The following is a 21,149-nucleotide window of genomic DNA, read 5'->3' as shown; positions in this document are numbered from 1 at the left end:
TCCCTGGGACACTATTTCTATAGTGGAAATATGTGGTATAACGTAATTAGTAAAGTTAGAGTCTGAATAAGTTCCCTGAAATAGTGGACCACAGTGATTTTGTCCGTCCTTCTTATAATATTATTGAGTTTGTTTAAAAGCGTGGACTCCAAGCGTCTAGCGCTTTGGATTGGGGGGTGGATGTTGATGTGTACTATGAAGGCATATATAGGTGCAGGATAATTAGAAATCGATAAAATTGGCTATATATAGTTATATTAGATGACACAGAGCATACGTCTTCCAAATAAAATATCACAATTTTAATACAGTTATGTGCAATTTAGTACATCATATCCGGTTAAAAACAAGTTACATGCAAGAATATGGATCCATAAAACTATACAATAATTCGATATAAAAAATATTAAATAAAAATATGTATTAAGAACAATAATGCGTATTAAGAACAATAATGCGGTGAAAGTTCTGTATGCTAGAGATAGTCGAGGTCTCTCTGACAAAGTCCCTACGTCTGTCGCGGGGAGGGCAAGCTAAGGTACAGCTGTACAGCAAATATGCTAATAGGATAGATTTGCTAGTAAGGTGGCTGTATGAACATAGCAGTTTAAAAAGTAGCGAATAGTAAGGCAATATGATAATGATACACAAATGTACAAATGAAAATAAGACACAAATGTAAAAATAAAAACCTCAATTGTGTACAAGAACAAATAATGATCAAATAATGATCCAAAAAACAAATTATGATCAAATAATAATCCAAAAAACAATCCAGAAAATGTGTTCTTTAAATGAAGGTGTGGACAGTCCAAATTAATGTGAGGTGATTCAGTCCGTGAAAAAACACAAAAAAAGCAATGTAGTAAAGTCCATAAAGATGTTCAAAAAGTTGTAATCCTTATTGTGATGTCTCAAAAATAATAAAAATATCCAAAATGTGAAAATCTAAAGATATAAAAATTTTAAAAAAATATATATATATATAAGGATGTCCAATATAAAATCTCCAAAATGTCCAATATAAGTGACTAGTGTATACACAAAATTATAAACGTGATCACTGAGAAAACAAAAACAAAAATCTGTAGTTCTTATTGTAGTGCACAATGGTATCAAAAAATTAGAAAATGCACAAAATAGAATAAAAATAGAAAAATATGAAAGAAAAAAAGTTCTTCCCCTTTTTTCTTTCATATTTTTCTATTTTTATTCTATTTTGTGCATTTTCTAATTTTTTGATACCATTGTGCACTACAATAAGAACTACAGATTTTTGTTTTTGTTTTCTCAGTGATCACGTTTATAATTATGTGTATACACTAGTCACTTATATTGGACATTTTGGAGATTTTATATTGGACATCCTTATATATATATATATATATTAAATTTTTATATCTTTATATTTTCACATTTTGGATATTTTTATTATTTTTGAGACATCACAATAAGGATTACAACTTTTTGAACATCTTTATGGACTTTACTACATTGCTTTTTTTGTGTTTTTTCACGGACTGAATCACCTCACATTAATTTGGACTGTCCACACCTTCATTTAAAGAACACATTTTCTGGATTGTTTTTTGGATTATTATTTGATCATAATTTGTTTTTTGGATCATTATTTGATCATTATTTGTTCTTGTACACAATTGAGGTTTTTATTTTTACATTTGTGTATTATTTTCATTTGTACATTTGTGTCTTATTTTCATTTGTACATTTGTGTATCATTATCATATTGCCTTACTATTCGCTACTTTTTAAACTGCTATGTTCATACAGCCACCTTACTAGCAAATCTATCCTATTAGCATATTTGCTGTACAGCTGTACCTTAGCTTGCCCTCCCCGCGAGAGACGTAGGGACTTTGTCAGAGAGACCTCGACTATCTCTAGCATACAGAACTTTCACCGCATTATTGTTCTTAATACGCATTATTGTTCTTAATACATATTTTTATTTAATATTTTTTATATCGAATTATTGTATAGTTTTATGGATCCATATTCTTGCATGTAACTTGTTTTTAACCGGATATGATGTACTAAATTGCACATAACTGTATTAAAATTGTGATATTTTATTTGGAAGACGTATGCTCTGTGTCATCTAATATAACTATATATAGCCAATTTTATCGATTTCTAATTATCCTGCACCTATATATGCCTTCATAGTACACATCAACATCCACCCCCCAATCCAAAGCGCTAGACGCTTGGAGTCCACGCTTTTAAACAAACTCAATAATATTATAAGAAGGACGGACAAAATCACTGTGGTCCACTATTTCAGGGAACTTATTCAGACTCTAACTTTACTAATTACGTTATACCACATATTTCCACTAAACCTCTAGCCTTGCCTCTTTTGGCGCTCCTATCTTACCACCTATATACACCATAGCACTATTGCGGACTTTTTTTGGGGATCCGCTCTAGACAGGAGCCACAGGTCACTCTATACACAAGCGCTATAAGTACAACAAATTCACACTATTTCTATAGCCCAGGGATCCTGAACATCTCGCACCGAAGCCTGAATGAAGAAAGAAAGTCTGCCCCCCACCAGATCCGGTCCCGGATCGGGGGCATGCCCTTCATGCTGTTTTGGAGTCAGCAAAAGGCTTCTTGGACTGTTTACCCTTGTTCCAAGGCTGGTTGGGTCTCCAAGTGGGTTTAGACTGTCAATAGTTTCCTTCCTGTTTAGAGGAGGAAGAAAAAGAATTTCCCTTGAAATTGCGAAAGTAACGAAAATTATTTTGACGTCGTTTTTGTTAATTCTCTTATCCTGAGGAAGGAGATGACCCTTACCTCCCGTGATGTCAGAGATAATTTCCTTCAAGCCCGGTCCAAACAAGGTCTTACCCTTGTAAGGAATAGCGAGAAGATTAGATTTAGACGAAATGTCGGCAGACCAAGGCTTTAACCATAAAGCTCTGCGGGCTAGGATAAAGAACCCTGAACTCTTAGCTGCTAATTTAGTAATTTGCAGAGAATCATCCGTAATAAAAGCATTAGCTAGCTTCAGAGCTTTAATCCTATCTTGGATCTCCTCCAATAAAGTCTCAGACTTAAGAGACTCAGACAGAGCATCAAACCAATAAGCTGCTGCACTAGTAACAGTAGCAATGCACTCAGCCGGCTGCAACAGCAGACCCTGGTGGACATAAATCCTTTTAAGCAGACCCTCCAACTTCTTGTCCATGGGGTCTTTAAAGGCACAACTATCCTCAATAGGAATAGTAGTTTGCTTGGCTAAGGTGGAGATAGCCCCTTCTACTTTAGGAACCGTTTGCCAAGCTTCCTTGATAGTGTCAGCTATAGGAAACATCTTTCTGAAAATAGGAGGCGGAGAGAAAGGAATACCTGGTCTCTCCCATTCTTTAGAAACAATCTCTGAAGCTCGCTTAGGAACTGGAAAAACATCTGAGAATGTAGGTATTTGTTCAGTTTACTCGCCTTCACCGGAGCGACTACTACTGAGGAATCACATTCGTCTAAAGTAACCAACACCTCCCTGAGTAATAGACGGAGGTGTTCTAGTTTAAACCGGAAAGAGACAACCACTGAATCAGTCAAAGGTTCTGAATCTGAAATCTCGCCATCTGATAAAACCTCTATACCCTCCATCTCCGTTCCCTGGGAGGGTACTTCTGAGACTGCTACCATGGCATCAGAAACCTCACTGATAACATGCTTGTCTTTCCTCTTGCGCTTGCCTGAAAGCATAGGAAAAGCAGACAACGCATCAGAAATTGTGAAAGACATAACCTCCGCTATGTTTTTAAAGTAACTGCAGCAGGTACTAGCGCAGAAGTGCAGGGCACTGCTGGTGGGGGCGTTAATTTTTGGGACGCTTGGGGAGAAAGTTGCGGCATAAATTGACCCTCATCTGAAGATTCCTGGACAACCTCTGCCTGAGAAGAAATTGGCTCAGTAAAATTTTTATCCCTAAAACTTTCAATACATGTAGGACAAAAAGGGATTGGTGGTTTCACATTTGCATCCAGACATAAGGCACATGTAACAGATTGCACACTCTCTTGATCCATTATTCAATACAATATTACAAATAATCAACAGAAAAAACAATAAAGATTAGAAAAAAATAACTCCAGCCCCAGTGCCTGCTATATAATACTGCCCAGAAAAACTTTTCACATAAAAGTTGTATAAAGTCCCAACCTAATAAAGGCTTTGTTGTTAACCCTTTATGTTCCATAGTGTGTTTTTTTTTTTTTTTTTTTTTTTTTTTATAAAAAACTGAGTCTCCTTATGTCCCAGAAAGGTAGCACTTACCTCCACCACTGCCTGGCAGGAAGGCATTTCTCAAGCTTGAGAGGTCCTCTCCCTCACATTGGCCTGAGAAGAAACAAATGCTGAGTTAGTGGGTACCTCAGACTGAAGGATATAGGGCAGCACAAATATGGGAGGCGCAGTTAGAATTATGTCCCACAAGTTCACATTACTTTAAAGCCACCAAAGCTCTACTGTAGAGACTGAAATGGAACCAGGCTACACCCCAGGACAAAGTAGCACTCTCTGGCACTACTTTAAAATAACAAACTCTTGATTGAAGAATCTAAAACTAACACCTCACTTTACCTCTTCCTATCACTAAAGTAGGCAAAGAGAATGACTAGAGTGGGAGGGAAGGAAGGAGCTATATATAACAGCTCTGCTGTGGTGTTCTTTGCCGCCTCCTGCTGACCAGGAGGTGTAATCCCACAAGTAAGGATGATGATGATCCGTGGACTCATCGTGTCTTTAAAAAGAAATTGTGTTTTATATATCTCATTGTTTCCTTATGCAAGTGCTGCTGTAATACTATGTCTTATGTGTTTAATTGGTTCCTACTTTTGTAAAAATGCTCAATATCTTTATATTCCTTTTTGCTACCTTGTCTATATAATAAACTACTTTATTCAATTACTCCTTCCCCCTCACCACCTGCACTGTTCATTAGCGCATCTCTCTTAAACTCACCTTACTTTTGTACTCATGAACTTTATCTATTGCTAAACACACTCTCTCCCCCCTGCACCTCGTCTCAAAAACATTTCTTTTTTTTTTTTAATCACAAGTTTCATTACTGCAAATCTGTATCTCATCTCATGCCACTCTCCCTCTTGCTTATACTAGCTGCGGGTGACATCTCCCCTAATCCTGGTCCCCAACAATTTTCTAGCCATGCACATCCATGTGTACCGTTCCATAGATTCAGAAAACAAAACTCTGGTAACCTTACTCACATTCATCTTGCATCTAAAGCCACTACCCCTTTCACTTGTGCACTCTGGAACTCTCGGTCTGTTTGCAATAAGCTCACTTCTATACATGACCTCTTTATCTCCCGCTCCCTCAACCTTCTGGCCCTAACAGAAACCTGGCTTTCTCCCCTAGACACAGCATCCACTGCTGCTCTGTCACATGGGGGTCTCTACTTCAGCCACAATCCTAGGTGTGGTAAAAGACAAGGAGGTGGTGTAGGCATTGTACTTTCCTCTCGTTGCACCTTCCAACAAATACATCCCATCTCTTCCCTCACATTTTCCTCATTCAAAACCCACAATTTGCTTATTCTCTCCCCTCTCTATACGTGTTGCAGTCATATACTGACCCCCACTTGGCTGCCTGGCTACCTTATTTCGTTTTCCTCAGACACCCCTGCCCTCATTCTTGGAGATTTCAACATCCCTCTTGACAATCCCACTGCCTCAGCTGCAAAACAACTTCTGCAACTAACTTCCTCTTTCAGTTTGTCACAATGGACTGACTCTCCCACTCACAAAGATAGTCACTCCCTTCACCTCATCTTTAGCTTTTGATGCACTATTTCAAACTTCACAAACTCTCCTTTTTCCTCTTTCTGATCATTTCCTCACTTGCAACATCTCATCCCTCCCTACAACTCTCCCTTCTTCTACTCCACACACCAAACTTCACAGAAGCATTATGTCATAAGAACAGCAACAGCTTGCTAATTCCATCAAACCTCTCCTCCTTCTCCTGCCCTGACCAATCTATCTGCCACTATAATGCCACCCTTACATCGGTCCTTGATAATCTGGCCCCTTTTACCATTGCTTGGAAATCACACACTCATCCTCAGCCCTGGCATACTCCTCTGACACAGTACCTACGCAGATGTTCCCATACTGCTGAGCGACACTGGAGAAAATATTGGAGTTCAGCCGATTTCCTTCATTACAAATTAATTTTGAACTCCTACTATTCTGCCCTTAATCTCTATAAGCAACATTACTTCTCTACTCTTATCTGTATTCTTTCTTCAAACCCAAAACGTCTGTTCTCCACTTTCAATACTCTTCTCCGCCCACCCCCAATACAACTTCTCTGTCAGCTCAAGACTTTGCCAGTCACTTCAATAACAAAATAGACTCCATCAAAAAACGAAATTAGCTCTCAACATACTTCCATTCTCTCACCCCCTCAAAAGCTTGCAATCAAACACAACCCACATAGCCATAAATTTAGCTCTTTCTCCCCTGTTTCTGAGGAAGAAGTTTCAGCACTTATACTGCGCTCTCACGTCACTACCTGTCCCCTTGACCCTATCCCCTAACAGCTACTCCCCTCCCTCTCTTCTACCCTTACCCCTATAATAACACACATTTTCAACCTCTCCCTCAGCACCGGTATATTTCCCTCATCTCTGAAAAATGCACTGGTCACACCTATCCTCAAAAAACCTTCTTTTGATCCAACTTCCCCATCCAACTACTGCCCTATTTCCCTACTCCCTCTTGCCTCAAAGCTTCTCGAAAAGCTAGTATATGCACGCCTCCCATTTCCTTATATTAAACTCCCTCCTTGACCCACTGCAATCTGGATTTTGTCCCCATCACTCCACAGAGACAGCAATCGTTAAGGTTACCAACAACCTACTTACAGCACAATCAAAAGGTCACTTCTCTCTGCTTATCCTCCTTGATCTATCCGCAGCCTTTGATACTATTGACCAGCCTATTTTTCTCCAAACCCTCCAATCCTTCAGCATTTGTGACACTGCCCTCTCGTGGTTCTCTTCCTGTCAAACCGTACCTTTAGTGTAGAATACCCTACCACACATGCCCAATGTCTTGGGGTCACACTTGACTCAGATCTTTCTTTCACTCACATTCAGTCCTTGGTTAAATCCTCCCGCTTCTGCCTTTAAAAACATCTCTAAAATTAGACATTTCCGTACACAAGACACAACTAAGATTTTAATCCACTATCTCATCCTTTCCCGCCTCGATTACTGTAACTCTGTCCTCTCTGGTCCCCCCAGCTGCCGCCTAGCTCCTTTACAATCCATAACGAATGCCTCTGCCAGGCTCATCTTCCTTACACATCGTTCTTCATGCGCTGCACCTCTCTGCCAATCCCTTAACTGGCTTCCTCTTGCCTCCAGGATTAAACACAAACCTCAACTGCACTCCCCCCCCCATATCTCAGACCTTGTCTCCAGATACTCTCCCTCCTGTCCCCTTCGCTCTGCAGGGCCCTCTACCCGTCTGATCCCTATAAATGTTTCCTTGTTTTCCGCTTATGTTTATAGCGCTGCAGAATCTGTTGGCGCTCTACAAATAACTAATAATATATATATATATTTATTTAATCGGGAGAGAGAGATACATATATACACTCACATACATACATTATATAATAACACAACACTACTTTTGTATTTCACAGCTGTGAGACCTAAAAAGGATCCAGTTGTACAAGGCTAAATTTTAGGTTTGACTGCTGGCCACCACCAGGGGTAAGTTGAGGCACTCATGGGTATCTTGGGGACACTAATCCAGGTTGCCAGGGCCTAAAATTAAGGTGCCAGTGGCTCCTTTGCGCCTGGTTTTATAGAGCCCTGGAATAGAAGTTGTTTTGTAATTTGTCTCTAGTGGATGGGACAGATATAAACATTTGCTCATACCTGACTCCATGAAGGTAGTTGAATCAAATGACATAATTAAATCCCCTGTGTCTTGGAAATTTTCAGATTTCAGCTCTGATTGTGACTCATAGCTAAATGGATCATCATCTTCCTCAGAGTCTGATTTGCGTAAGCTGTAAAAGGAATGAGAAATGTTGGTGAAACAAGAAAGAATGAGACTTGGTTATTAGGAATAGTCACAAAAAACTAACTACTATGAGCCACAAACAGCTCATCAGTGGTTATTCAGCTATACGGCAACAAAGCAGCTTTACAACGTTTAAATTAAACTTAAAATTGGATACTAGAAGAAAGAGGTAATGCTGAAAAACTAAATATATGCTTACCTGTTAAATTACTTTCTTTTACGATATGACGAGTCCACGGATTTCATCCTTACTTGTGGGATATTAACCTCCTGCTAACAGGAAGTGGCAAAGAGCACCACAGCAGAGCTGTATACAGGGAGTGCAGAATTATTAGGCAAGTTGTATTTTTGAGGATTAATTTTATTATTGAACAACAACCATGTTCTCAATGAACCCAAAAAACTCATTAATATCAAAGCTGAATAGTTTTGGAAGTAGTTTTTAGTTTGTTTTTAGTTATAGCTATTTTAGGGGGATATCTGTGTGTGCAGGTGACTATTACTGTGCATAATTATTAGGCAACTTAACAAAAAACAAATATATACCCATTTCAATTATTTATTTTTACCAGTGAAACCAATATAACATCTCAACATTCACAAATATACATTTCTGACATTCAAAAACAAAACAAAAACAGATCAGTGACCAATATAGCCACCTTTCTTTGCAAGGACACTCAAAAGCCTGCCATCCATGGATTCTGTCAGTGTTTTGATCTGTTCACCATCAACATTGCGTGCAGCAGCAACCACAGCCTCCCAGACACTGTTCAGAGAGGTGTACTGTTTTCCCTCCTTGTAAATCTCACATTTGATGATGGACCACAGGTTCTCAATGGGGTTCAGATCAGGTGAACAAGGAGGCCATGTCATTAGATTTTCTTCTTTTATACCCTTTCTTGCCAGCCACGCTGTGGAGTACTTGGACTCGTGTGATGGAGCATTGTCCTGCATGAAAATCATGTTTTTCTTGAAGGATGCAGACTTCTTCCTGTACCACTGCTTGAAGAAGGTGTCTTCCAGAAACTGGCAGTAGGACTGGGAGTTGAGCTTGACTCCATCCTCAACCCGAAAAGGCCCCACAAGCTCATCTTTGATGATACCAGCCCAAACCAATACTCCACCTCCACCTTGCTGGCGTCTGAGTCGGACTGGAGCTCTCTGCCCTTTACCAATCCAGCCACGGGCCCATCCATCTGGCCCATCAAGACTCACTCTCATTTCATCAGTCCATAAAACCTTAGAAAAATCAGTCTTGAGATATTTCTAGGCCCAGTCTTGACGTTTCAGCTTGTGTGTCTTGTTCAGTGGTGGTCGTCTTTCAGCCTTTCTTACCTTAGCCATGTCTCTGAGTATTGCAAACCTTGTGCTTTTGGGCACTCCAGTGATGTTGCAGCTCTGAAATATGACCAAACTGGTGGCAAGTGGCATCTTGGCAGCTGCACACTTGACTTTTCTCAGTTCATGGGCAGTTATTTAGCGCCTTGGTTTTTCCACACGCTTCTTGCGACCCTGTTGACTATTTTGAATGAAACGCTTGATTGTTCGATGATCACGCTTCAGAAGCTTTGCAATTTTAAGAGTGCTGCATCCCTCTGCAAGATATCTCACTATTTTTGACTTTTCTGAGCCTGTCAAGTCCTTCTTTTGACCCATTTTGCCAAAGGAAAGGAAGTTGCCTAATAATTATGCACACCTGATATAGGGTGTTGATGTCATTAGACCACACCCCTTCTCATTACAGAGATACACATCACCTAATATGCTTAATTGGTAGTAGGCTTTCGAGCCTATACAGCTTGGAGTAAGACAACATGCATAAAGAGGATGATGTGGTCAAAATACTCATTTGCCTAATAATTCTGCACTCCCTGTATATAGCCCCTCCCCTTCCCCTCCACCCTCAGCCATTCGGCCGAAGGTATAGGAAGAGAAAAAGGAAAGGCTAAAAAGGTGCAGAGGTGACTGAAGTTTACAAAAAATATAAAGAAAAACTGTCTTAAAAAGAACAGGGTGGACCGTGGACTCGTCATATCGTAAAAGAAAGTAATTTATCAGGTAAGCATAAATTTAGTTTTCTTTTACAAAGATATGACGAGTCCACGGATTTCATCCTTACTTGTGGGAAACCAATACCAAAGCAATAGGACACGGATGAAAGGGAGGGACAAGACAGGAACCTAAACGGAAGGCACCACTGCTTGAAGAACCTTTCTCCCAGATAGCCTCAGAAGAAGCAAAAGTATCAAATTTGTAAAATTTGGAAAAAGTGTAAAGGGACGACCAAATCGCAGCCTTACAAATCTGTTCCACAGATGCAACGTTTTTAAAATTAGGAGAGGGAGAAAACGGTATACCTGGTCTATCCCATTCCTTACTAATAATTTCCGAAATTCTCTTAGGAATCCGGAAAAACATCAGTGTAAATAGGAACTTCCAAATATTTATCAATTTTACACAATTTCTCTGGAGGATCACAATAGGATCACAATCATCCAGAGTCGCTAAAACCACCCTAAGCAACAGACGGAGGTGTTCAAGCTTAAAGGGACATGACACCCACATTTTTTCTTTCATGATTTAGAAAGAGAATGCAATTTTAAACATCTTTCTAATTTACTTATATTATCAAATTTGTTTTATTCTCTTGATATTCTTTGCTGGAAAGCATATCTAGATATGCTCAGCAGCTGCTGATTGGTTGCTGCACATAGAAGCCTCTTGTGATTGGCTCACCATGTGCATTGCTTTTTCTTCAACTAAAGATATCTAAAAATTAAGCAAAATAAATAATAGAATTAAATTGTAATGTTGTTTAAATTTCTATTCTCTATCTGAATCATGAAAGAAAGATTTTGGGTTTATTGGCCCTTTAAATTTAAATGACATAGGGGGCGGAGCCTGACTGAGCTCTGAGATGGATGCTTAATTCCTGAGCTCTGCGCTGCTATAATTAAAAACCAGTTTATTAAGGTTTTGGCAACAAAACAAGAACGCTATTTCACAAAATTAAGTGCATCCTAACCTACTCCCTGGAAATATGTGACATCTAAATACGGCAGGGACACTTTTTTATACTTTGCTGGACTGCCGGGGATTTTCGCGCCAAAAGGCCATACACAGAGAGAGACGAATATCTCAGCAAGATGCCGGTACCTCTAGTGGAAACAAGGAACGGAGAGTGATCCGAATCAGCTACCCACACTTGGGAACGTCACCACACGAGGTGCGCTATATACGAGGTGTCAGCGGAATACCGGAGGCCCCATAACACTGCTCCTCCCGGACATTAACGGAACCCCCAGGTAGGCCGCGAAAGCGGAGAGAGATACTGTTAGAGAGATACTGTTAGAGAGCGGGGGGGAGCGGCAACTACCACTAGCTATCCCGGAACAAGACATAACAACAGAGGGGCTAAAGAAATCTTGCGGTGACATACAAAACCGCTTTAATATGACTCTTGCTGGTACTGGAAGATGAGAGGGACTATACTAGATTTGGGCCATGAGATGGGGATATGCCCGCTATAGAAGTAAAGGCAGATGAGGTGACACATGGAGGATTAAATAACAGATAAAATGACATGTCCTGGGGATCGATGCTGGGTATTTTAAACCATCAGAAAATATAGCTACCGGAGGAGGCCACAACTACACTAAAGTACAAAAGAAGCAAGGTATATGGCAGTAAAGTTATCAGAAGTAAAAGAGGGTGTGAGCTGGGACTGTTGAATTACAAATACATGTTTTAGAGGCCTGCATCTCTCCCCCTGCAAGTTTATATATAGAGAAGGGGAGTAAAAAGAAAAGAAAAGATCTATTTAGAGCTACTGTTTTCTCTTAGAAGGGTGTTTCTGACACTCTGCATTGCTAGATCTTTTTACCCTCAATCTTACTGGCTATATAAATATCTCTCAGACTTTATCTAAGGGAGTTTGAAACCAGAACTGAGCTACCCTGGGACTGCAGGATCTAGTTATTATGTCAGCAAGAAAGCCATCCAGGGGAGAAAAACTACTCAAACCTACAGCAGTGAGTTCCTTTTTTAAATCCTCCAAGCAACTTAAAACCTCAGATTCACTAACAATGGAGGATGCAGGAGACTCAGAAACTGAATCTATTCCACCCACCGTAGAAGTAGATAAAACTCCAGTGACAAAAGCTGACTTAAATAACTTAATCTCCAAGCAAGATTTCACTAGTAATTTTGAAAAGTTGTGGGATAAAATTGACTCTATGCATAATGCTGTAACCTCTAGCCTTACAGACATACGATCAGATCTGGCTGATCTGGGAGGCAGAATTGATGCCTTAGAAGAACACAATGACACGGTTGCAGGTGAATTGGCGGCCTCCACCCACACTATCCAAATACAACAACAATCCTTTGCAGAACTACAAGATAAGGTCGATGACCTAGAAAATAGATCCCGCAGAAGCAACATCAGGCTAAAGGGAGTCCCAGAATCCATAGCTAGTGAAGATCTACAAACCTACCTGCAACAACTTTTTCACAGCATCACTGGAGATCCGGAAGAATCAGAATATGGCATAGAAAGGGCACACAGAGCATTAAGAGCAAAACCTAAAGGGGAGGCCCCCCCTAGAGATGTCATCATCAAGATGTCGTTTTTTCAAGACAAGGAAAGAATACTTCAAGCTTCCAGAAGCAAGCCAACATTTAAATTTCAAGGAACTGTAATTCAGTTTTTTCAAGATCTTAGCCTCAGAACACTGCAAAGACGAACTTCCTTACGCCCTCTCACCTTTCTCCTAAGGAAGCATCAAGTCAAATACAAATGGGGTTTCCCCTTTGCCCTATACATATTAAAAGATAACAAAACCTTCACAGTACGAGACCCAGAAGAAATCAACACTACATGTAAACTCCTGGGACTGGAGGCCCCCCTTATACCAGCAGAAGACCAAATATCAACACAAGTGGGTCCTTCCAAGCAAACTAAATGGACAAAAGTGAACCGTAAAGGAACAAAAAAATAGTACCCCACAGCTCCACCACTAAGATAAGTGACTTTTCATTTTTCATTCATAAGGAGGTAACTTCCCAGCAACTGGACATTCTTTAATGGGAATTACCCCAGAATATTGGAGAGATGACTCTTTGTGCTATTCCATCTTAATCCAATATCCTCATCCCTAAGTCCCTAATCAGAGGCATCATGGGAATATATAAAAGATAGCATATCCTAACCTAACAAGGACTGAATAGACTCAATGTTGTAATGTTTAACTAAGTTTGAATGTTTGTTCCCTTAGTTTCTCCCCTTTATTTTTATTTTTTATTCTCTTTACATATATAATACTGGTTTATCAAAGTCAGATACTATATAGCACAGGCAGCCTTCCTATCATTCACACAGGAATGTTAGAACTTGAATTGTTAAGAGCCCCACGACGAGGGCACAAGTTTAGGCACAAGTTTAGGTTTTTTTTTTTATTTTATTGTTTGTTCCACTGTTATTCTTCTCTCCTACACTGTTTCTCTGCTTTAACTCTCTTCTTTCCATCTCCCAAGGGCTCTGGGGCTCCTTCTCTCCCCCTTTTGCAAAAAGGTACTCGCACTCCTACCCATGGTAATGAGATCCTCACAAAGTTGGAGAACTCTAAGATGACTACAGCTCATATGGTAACGTTATGCACCCTCACCACTACACTTCGATGACTCCACAAATTCGCCTTATATCCCATAATGTTAGAGGACTAAATTCTAATATCAAAAGACGTACTGCTATGTCCCAATACCTACACCTAGGGGCAAACATTATTTTCCTCCAGGAAACCCACTTCACACAAGCTATTATCCCAAAATATTGGGCCAAACATTTCACACAACACTATCATGCAACCACAGATTCCAAAAAAAGGGGGGTCTCAATCCTGATAAATTCCAGTTTAGCATTTAACCATGAATCCACTATTGTAGACAAAGAAGGTAGATATATTTTGGTCAAGGGACGCTTACAAGACTCCGATGTGGTTCTATGTAACATAAATGCACCAAATGAAAACCAGCATTCATTTTTTCAAAACATCTCCGATTTGCTTAACAATTGGTCCCAACATAAAATCATACTAGCGGGAGACTTCAACATAACAATGAACAAACATACTGATAGAGGCACGAAACTATCACCCAAGCAACTCAGGCATAATAAAATAGTTAATGCTATACAAGAACATTTAATCCCACACTCAATGATAGACTCCTGGTTCACTCTACACGGACAAACATCAGATACATCCTTCTACTCTGCAGCACATAAACAGTATACTAGAATAGATTATATATATACGAGCCAAATATTGCAACCTCTTTATGGAGAGGCCTCGATTCACCCCTGTGTGTGGTCGGACCACTCCATACTCACATTACACCTTGAGGGTTTTGTTGACACTCTTAGAACCCGCTACACACAAGAGAACCTCTAATTAAAGAAAGACTCTCCACCCTACTGACAGAATTTTGGGACATTAATAAAGCCTCCACAACAAATCCTATTTCCCCATGGGCAGCACATAAAGCATACCTCAGAGGATTACTCATTAGGGAGAAAGCACTACGCACCAAGCAACATAGAATTCTACTCTCACAACTCCATGATGAGATACGGGACCTGGAGACTCAACACAGACTAACTCACAAACAGGACATATTATGCAAATTGGAATCTAAACGCACACATTTAGCCAAGCTTTTAAATGAACACTCAATGAGAGCGATCCATAGACTCAACACGCAATACTACATTTATGCAAACAAACCAGACAAGTTTCTGGCTCACAAACTCAGAGAAAGATGTAAAGCTTCCGCTGTTTTATCTATATTACTTCCATGCGGCAAAGTAGTATCTCACCCACAACAAATAGTAGACGCCTTTGCGAACTTCTATGGAAATCTATACGACGGAACTAAAGTAGCACACTCACCACAAGTAGCCTCTCAAACTGAGACATTTTTAAAGGAAACAAAACTAAATACCCTCACACAGGAAGACCTAGATAGCTTAAACACCCCAATAACAAATATGGAAGTGCTAGGGGTTATTAGAGACCTTAAATCAGGGAAAGCTGCAGGCCCGGATGGATTTGCCAGTGAATATTACAAAACGTTTAGGGGAATTTTAGTACCCCATCTTACGGATCTCTGTAATTATGTCCTAGAAGGACATAACATTCCAGGAGACATGTTACAGGCAAGGATAGTGGTGATACCAAAACCAGGGAAAAACCACAAGCTTTGCTCAAGTTATCGCCCAATCTCACTCATTAATCAGGATCTGAAGATCCTTACAAAAATCTTAGCTAACCGCCTAAAACTTATCCTACCAAAATTGATCCACCTGGATCAGGTGGGTTTCGTTAGAGACAGGGAAGCCCCGGACAATGTCCGAAGATTAATAAACCTCATAGAATACATGGGTAAAACCAGGATGCCTTCTCTGCTCCTCTCGTTGGATGCGGAGAAGGCATTCGATAGAATAGATTGGGATTTTATGAATGCAGTCCTCCATCGGATGGGATTTCAGGGAAAATTTATCACAGCCTTAAGTAAGATTTATTCAAGCCCAACGGCTCAAGTATCCATATCAGGTTATAAATCTAAGTCTTTCCCTATACTAAATGGTACAAGACAGGGATGCCCCTTGTCGCCCCTCATCTTCGCTTTATGTATAGAACCACTAGCAGCCAAAATAAGACAGACAGCGGATATATCAGGAATAGTAATTAAAGACCAGGAATACAAATTAACGCTATTTGCGGACGATATCTTACTCACACTGACTAAACCACTAATCTCCCTACCTAATCTGTATAAAATTCTAGAGGAATTCTCTCAAATCTCTGGTTACAAAATTAACCTGGACAAATGTGAAGCATTGTCATTAGGACTCCCACAACACACTAAAAAACTCATAGAATCTAACTTCGAACTGAAATGGCCCACACACTCTCTCAAATATTTGGGGATCTACCTAACTCCCCAAGTAACCCAATTATATAAACATAACTATGATGTCATTTATAGAAATATCAGGAAGGATTTGAATAAGTGGAGAACACACTCATTCTCGTGGGTGGGCAGGTTAGCCGCAGTGAAAATGACGATCCTTCCCCGTTTATTATATCTGTTTAGGACACTCCCCATTGAGGTCCCGATCTCAGACCTGAAAAAGATACAAGCAGAACTACAAACCTTTATTAGAGGAAAGAAAATGGCTAGGATCCCATCTACACTTATAACGAAACACAGGAGCTTAGGGGGTATAGGAGCACCCAACGTATTTGAATACTATAGAGCAGCAAGGCTGGGACAAACACTGCTTCTGGGGGGGGGGGGGGGTAGTCCTTTGGCCCAAACTAGAAGCTGATTTAAGGGAATCCACCCACACTGATGATATACTATGGGGTAAACAAACGAGAGACACAACATCAATTAGCTACCACTCACATATCTCTGACCACACCATAGGTGTGTGGTCCCTCCTAAGCAAACAACTTAACTTATCATCCATGCAATCGCTCATGCGCCCAATAAGATACCTCCTCTCTTCTGAAACCCAGTTAGTAGTGAATAAATGGGCAAACAAAGGACTTTACAGAGTGGCGGACTGGATGGAAGGAGGGAAACTTAAGACATTCACACAAATCCAAACCCAAATAGCCCCTACGAAACAAATGTGGTTTCAATACCTCCAAGTCAATACGGCAATCCGACATTACATCAAATCAGTTAAATCCCACACCTTGACACAGACAGAATCCCTACTGAACTCAACTCATAGACCCAAAAAAGTGATATCTAGAATGTATATAGAAATCCAATCCCAAAATAATTCTCTGAAACCCCCACTACTCCTTCACTGGGAAAAAGATTTAGATACACTGAAACTCAAAAAGGACTGGGACGAACTGTTACATTTAGCGTGCTCTGGCCTCCTGAGCGCAGACTTAAGAGAAAACACTATTAAAACTATATATAGATGGTATTTAACCCCGATTAAAACCAGCCACATGACTCCCACGAATAACAGACTATGCTACAGAGGGTGTGGGGAAATGGGATCATATCTCCACATGTGGTGGGACTGCGCCATAATAAAACCAATATGGGTTCAATTATCTTCCCTTTTGAGTACAATATTAGAAGATCAAATACAATTAAAACCAATACAAGCCCTTCTGCATGAACCATTGCCACAATACAACAAACATATAAACATATTTATTAAGATCGCTTGCACGGTCACTAGAATAAACATAGCAAAATATTGGAAAGTAAAGGCCCCAACATGGGAGGAGGTAAGAAATAAATTAGACATGACTTACCGCATGTATGAATCTGCTTCTAAAATCCTAGATACCCAAACCCAGTTTGAGAAGATCTGGTTTTACTGGACACTCAATAGAAATTTGACTGAATAGACATCGCAGAGACTCATCAATGACACAGAGATGACGGGCCATGAGGTTAGGGGGGGGGGGGGAGACCCAGAAGCCCTATCTTAATACTCTATATCTTCATTTCCTATCCTATCCCACTTTCACTTACCTTCCTAAAACTTTCTTATTCTCCCTATTTACAGGAGGAACCTCACAAAAATTAGATACCAGAAACTCATAAGTACAGTTCCACCTCCTCTATTAATCTTAACTATCTTCCTTCTTCTCTCACCTTTTCTTCCTCCGCTCTCTCCTTATCTACGTATATTTTTGTATAATGTTTTATAGATAGATGAGCTTGCAAAGCAGCCCTTATTAAGTGACTAAGCAATACATACTAACCCCTTGATGCTGAAGGTAACAAGGGGAGACAGGCATATCTTCTTTATTTACTTTTTCATTAAGGAGGGTGCCAGTATAACTCTCCTCGAATAGATACAGTAGAATATATACAAAAGATGAAACGAAGTCTGTGTAACTTTCAAAACCCGAACACAGAGGTACCCCAAGTAATGTAACATAATATGTCCTTATTGCTTGACCTTTAGCCCTTTGGACACAGATAAAGGGCTACAGACCACTGACTCTTTATATAACTATGTTTTTTCTCTTTATGGAAGTGCATTAATAACCTGCTTTCTTGTATGATTATGTTTGAATCCAACAAAAGATCTGGGCACAGACGCCAGATATGAAGAGACTACTGGGAGGGGGGAGGGAGAGAGGATCTGACTTTTCTTTCCGTTTGTTTTCATTGTACACTTGTTATATTAAAATGCTAATAAAAAGATTTAAACATAAATTTAAATGACATAGCATCCGAATCTGTCTGAGGCAAAACATTCCCTGAATCAGAAATTTCACCCTCAGACAGTAATTCCCTGATCCCCAACTCAGAGCACTGTGAGGGAACATCGGAAATAGCTAATAAAGCATCAGAGGATTCAGTATTTACATTAATACTTGACCTACTGCGTTTACCCTGCAACACTGGTAATTTAGACAATACCTCTGTAAGGGTAGTTGACATAACTGCAGCCATCTCCTGCAGAGTAAAGGAATTAGACGCACTAGAAGTACTAGGCGTCGCTTGTGTGGGCATAAAAGGTTGTGACACTTGGGGAGAATTGGATGGCATATCCTGATTCTCTTCAGACTGAGAATCATCCCTAGGCACACTTACTTTATTTAAAAACAGAATTTATGTTTACCTGATAAATTACTTTCTCCAACGGTGTGTCCGGTCCACGGCGTCATCCTTACTTGTGGGATATTCTCTTCCCCAACAGGAAATGGCAAAGAGCCCAGCAAAGCTGGTCACATGATCCCTCCTAGGCTCCGCCTTCCCCAGTCATTCGACCGACATAAAGGAGGAATATTTGCATAGGAGAAATCATATGATACCGTGGTGACTGTAGTTAAAGAAAATAAATTATCAGACCCGATTAAAAAACCAGGGCGGGCCGTGGACCGGACACACCGTTGGAGAAAGTAATTTATCAGGTAAACATAAATTCTGTTTTCTCCAACATAGGTGTGTCCGGTCCACGGCGTCATCCTTACTTGTGGGAACCAATACCAAAGCTTTAGGACACGGATGAAGGGAGGGAGCAAATCAGGTCACCTAGATGGAAGGCACCACGGCTTGCAAAACCTTTCTCCCAAAAATAGCCTCAGAAGAAGCAAAAGTATCAAATTTGTAAAATTTAGTAAAAGTGTGCAGTGAAGACCAAGTCGCTGCCTTACATATCTGATCAACAGAAGCCTCGTTCTTGAAGGCCCATGTGGAAGCCACAGCCCTAGTGGAATGAGCTGTGATTCTTTCAGGAGGCTGCCGTCCGGCAGTCTCGTAAGCCAATCTGATGATGCTTTTAATCCAAAAAGAGAGAGAGGTAGAAGTTGCTTTTTGACCTCTCCTTTTACCAGAATAAACAACAAACAAGGAAGATGTTTGTCTAAAATCCTTTGTAGCATCTAAATAGAATTTTAGAGCACGAACTACATCCAAATTGTGCAACAAACGTTCCTTCTTTGAAACTGGATTCGGACACAAAGAAGGCACGACTATCTCCTGGTTAATGTTTTTGTTAGAAACAACTTTCGGAAGAAAACCAGGTTTAGTACGCAGAACCACCTTATCTGCATGGAACACCAGATAAGGAGGAGAACACTGCAGAGCAGATAATTCTGAAACTCTTCTAGCAGAAGAAATTGCAACCAAAAACAAAACTTTCCAAGATAATAACTTAATATCAACGGAATGTAAGGGTTCAAACGGAACCCCCTGAAGAACTGAAAGAACTAAATTGAGACTCCAAGGAGGAGTCAAAGGTTTGTAAACAGGCTTGATTCTAACCAGAGCCTGAACAAAGGTTTGAACATCTGGCACAGCTGCCAGCTTTTTGTGAAGTAACACGGACAAGGCAGAAATCTGTCCTTTCAAAGAACTTGCAGATAATCCTTTCTCCAAACCTTCTTGAAGAAAGGATAGAATCTTAGGAATTTTTATCTTGTCCCAAGGGAATCCTTTAGATTCACACCAACAGATATATTTTTTCCATATTTTGTGGTAGATTTTTCTAGTTACAGGCTTTCTGGCCTGAACAAGAGTATCAATGACAGAATCTGAGAACCCTCGCTTTGATAAGATCAAGCGTTCAATCTCCAAGCAGTCAGTTGGAGTGAGACCAGATTCGGATGTTCGAACGGACCTTGAACAAGAAGGTCTCGTCTCAAAGGTAGCTTCCATGGTGGAGCCGATGACATATTCACCAGGTCTGCATACCAAGTCCTGCGTGGCCACGCAGGAGCTATCAAGATCACCGATGCCCTCTCCTGATTGATCCTGGCTACCAGCCTGGGGATGAGAGGAAACGGCGGGAATACATAAGCTAGTTTGAAGGTCCAAGGTGCTACTAGTGCATCTACTAGAGTCGCCTTGGGATCCCTGGATCTGGACCCGTAGCAAGGAACCTTGAAGTTCTGACGAGAGGCCATCAGATCCATGTCTGGAATGCCCCACAATTGAGTGATTTGGGCAAAGATTTCCGGATGGAGTTCCCACTCCCCCGGATGAAATGTCTGACGACTCAGAAAATCCGCTTCCCAGTTTTCCACTCCTGGAATGTGGATTGCAGACAAGTGGCAGGAGTGAGTCTCCGCCCATTGAATGATTTTGGTCACTTCTTCCATCGCCAGGGAACTCCTTGTTCCCCCCTGATGGTTGATGTACGCAACAGTCGTCATGTTGTCTGATTGAAACCGTATGAACTTGGTCTTTGCTAGCTGAGGCCAAGCCTTGAGAGCATTGAATATCGTTCTCAGTTCCAGAATATTTATCGGGAGAATAGATTCTTCCCGAGACCAAAGACCCTGCGCTTTCAGGGGTCCCCAGACCGCGCCCCAGCCCACCAGACTGGCGTCGGTCGTGACAATGACCCACTCTGGTCTGCGGAAGCTCATCCCCTGTGACAGGTTGTCCAGGGACAGCCACCAACTGAGTGAATCTCTGGTCCTCTGATCTACTTGTATCGTCGGAGACAAGTCTGTATAGTCCCCATTCCACTGACTGAGCATGCACAGTTGT

The 21,149-nt window shown here is 40.6% G+C and overlaps 1 protein-coding gene across 1 annotated transcript in view; it reads right to left on the bottom strand.

Annotated features, from left to right (window-relative positions):
* CABIN1 (calcineurin binding protein 1) overlaps positions 1-21,149 on the bottom strand; it is a 1,089,846-nt gene that overhangs the window by 902,867 nt on the left and 165,830 nt on the right. Inside the window, exon 11 of the mRNA XM_053701973.1 lies at positions 7,952-8,085. Coding sequence (XP_053557948.1) covers positions 7,952-8,085 — 134 coding nt within the window. The remainder of the gene's footprint in view (positions 1-7,951; positions 8,086-21,149) is intronic.

The sequence above is a fragment of the Bombina bombina genome, chromosome 2 (assembly GCF_027579735.1).
Source record: "Bombina bombina isolate aBomBom1 chromosome 2, aBomBom1.pri, whole genome shotgun sequence".
Lineage (NCBI taxonomy): Eukaryota > Metazoa > Chordata > Amphibia > Anura > Bombinatoridae > Bombina > Bombina bombina.
The sequence above is the reverse complement of the archived record's forward strand: the minus strand, read 5'-3'. Positions and strand labels throughout refer to the sequence as shown.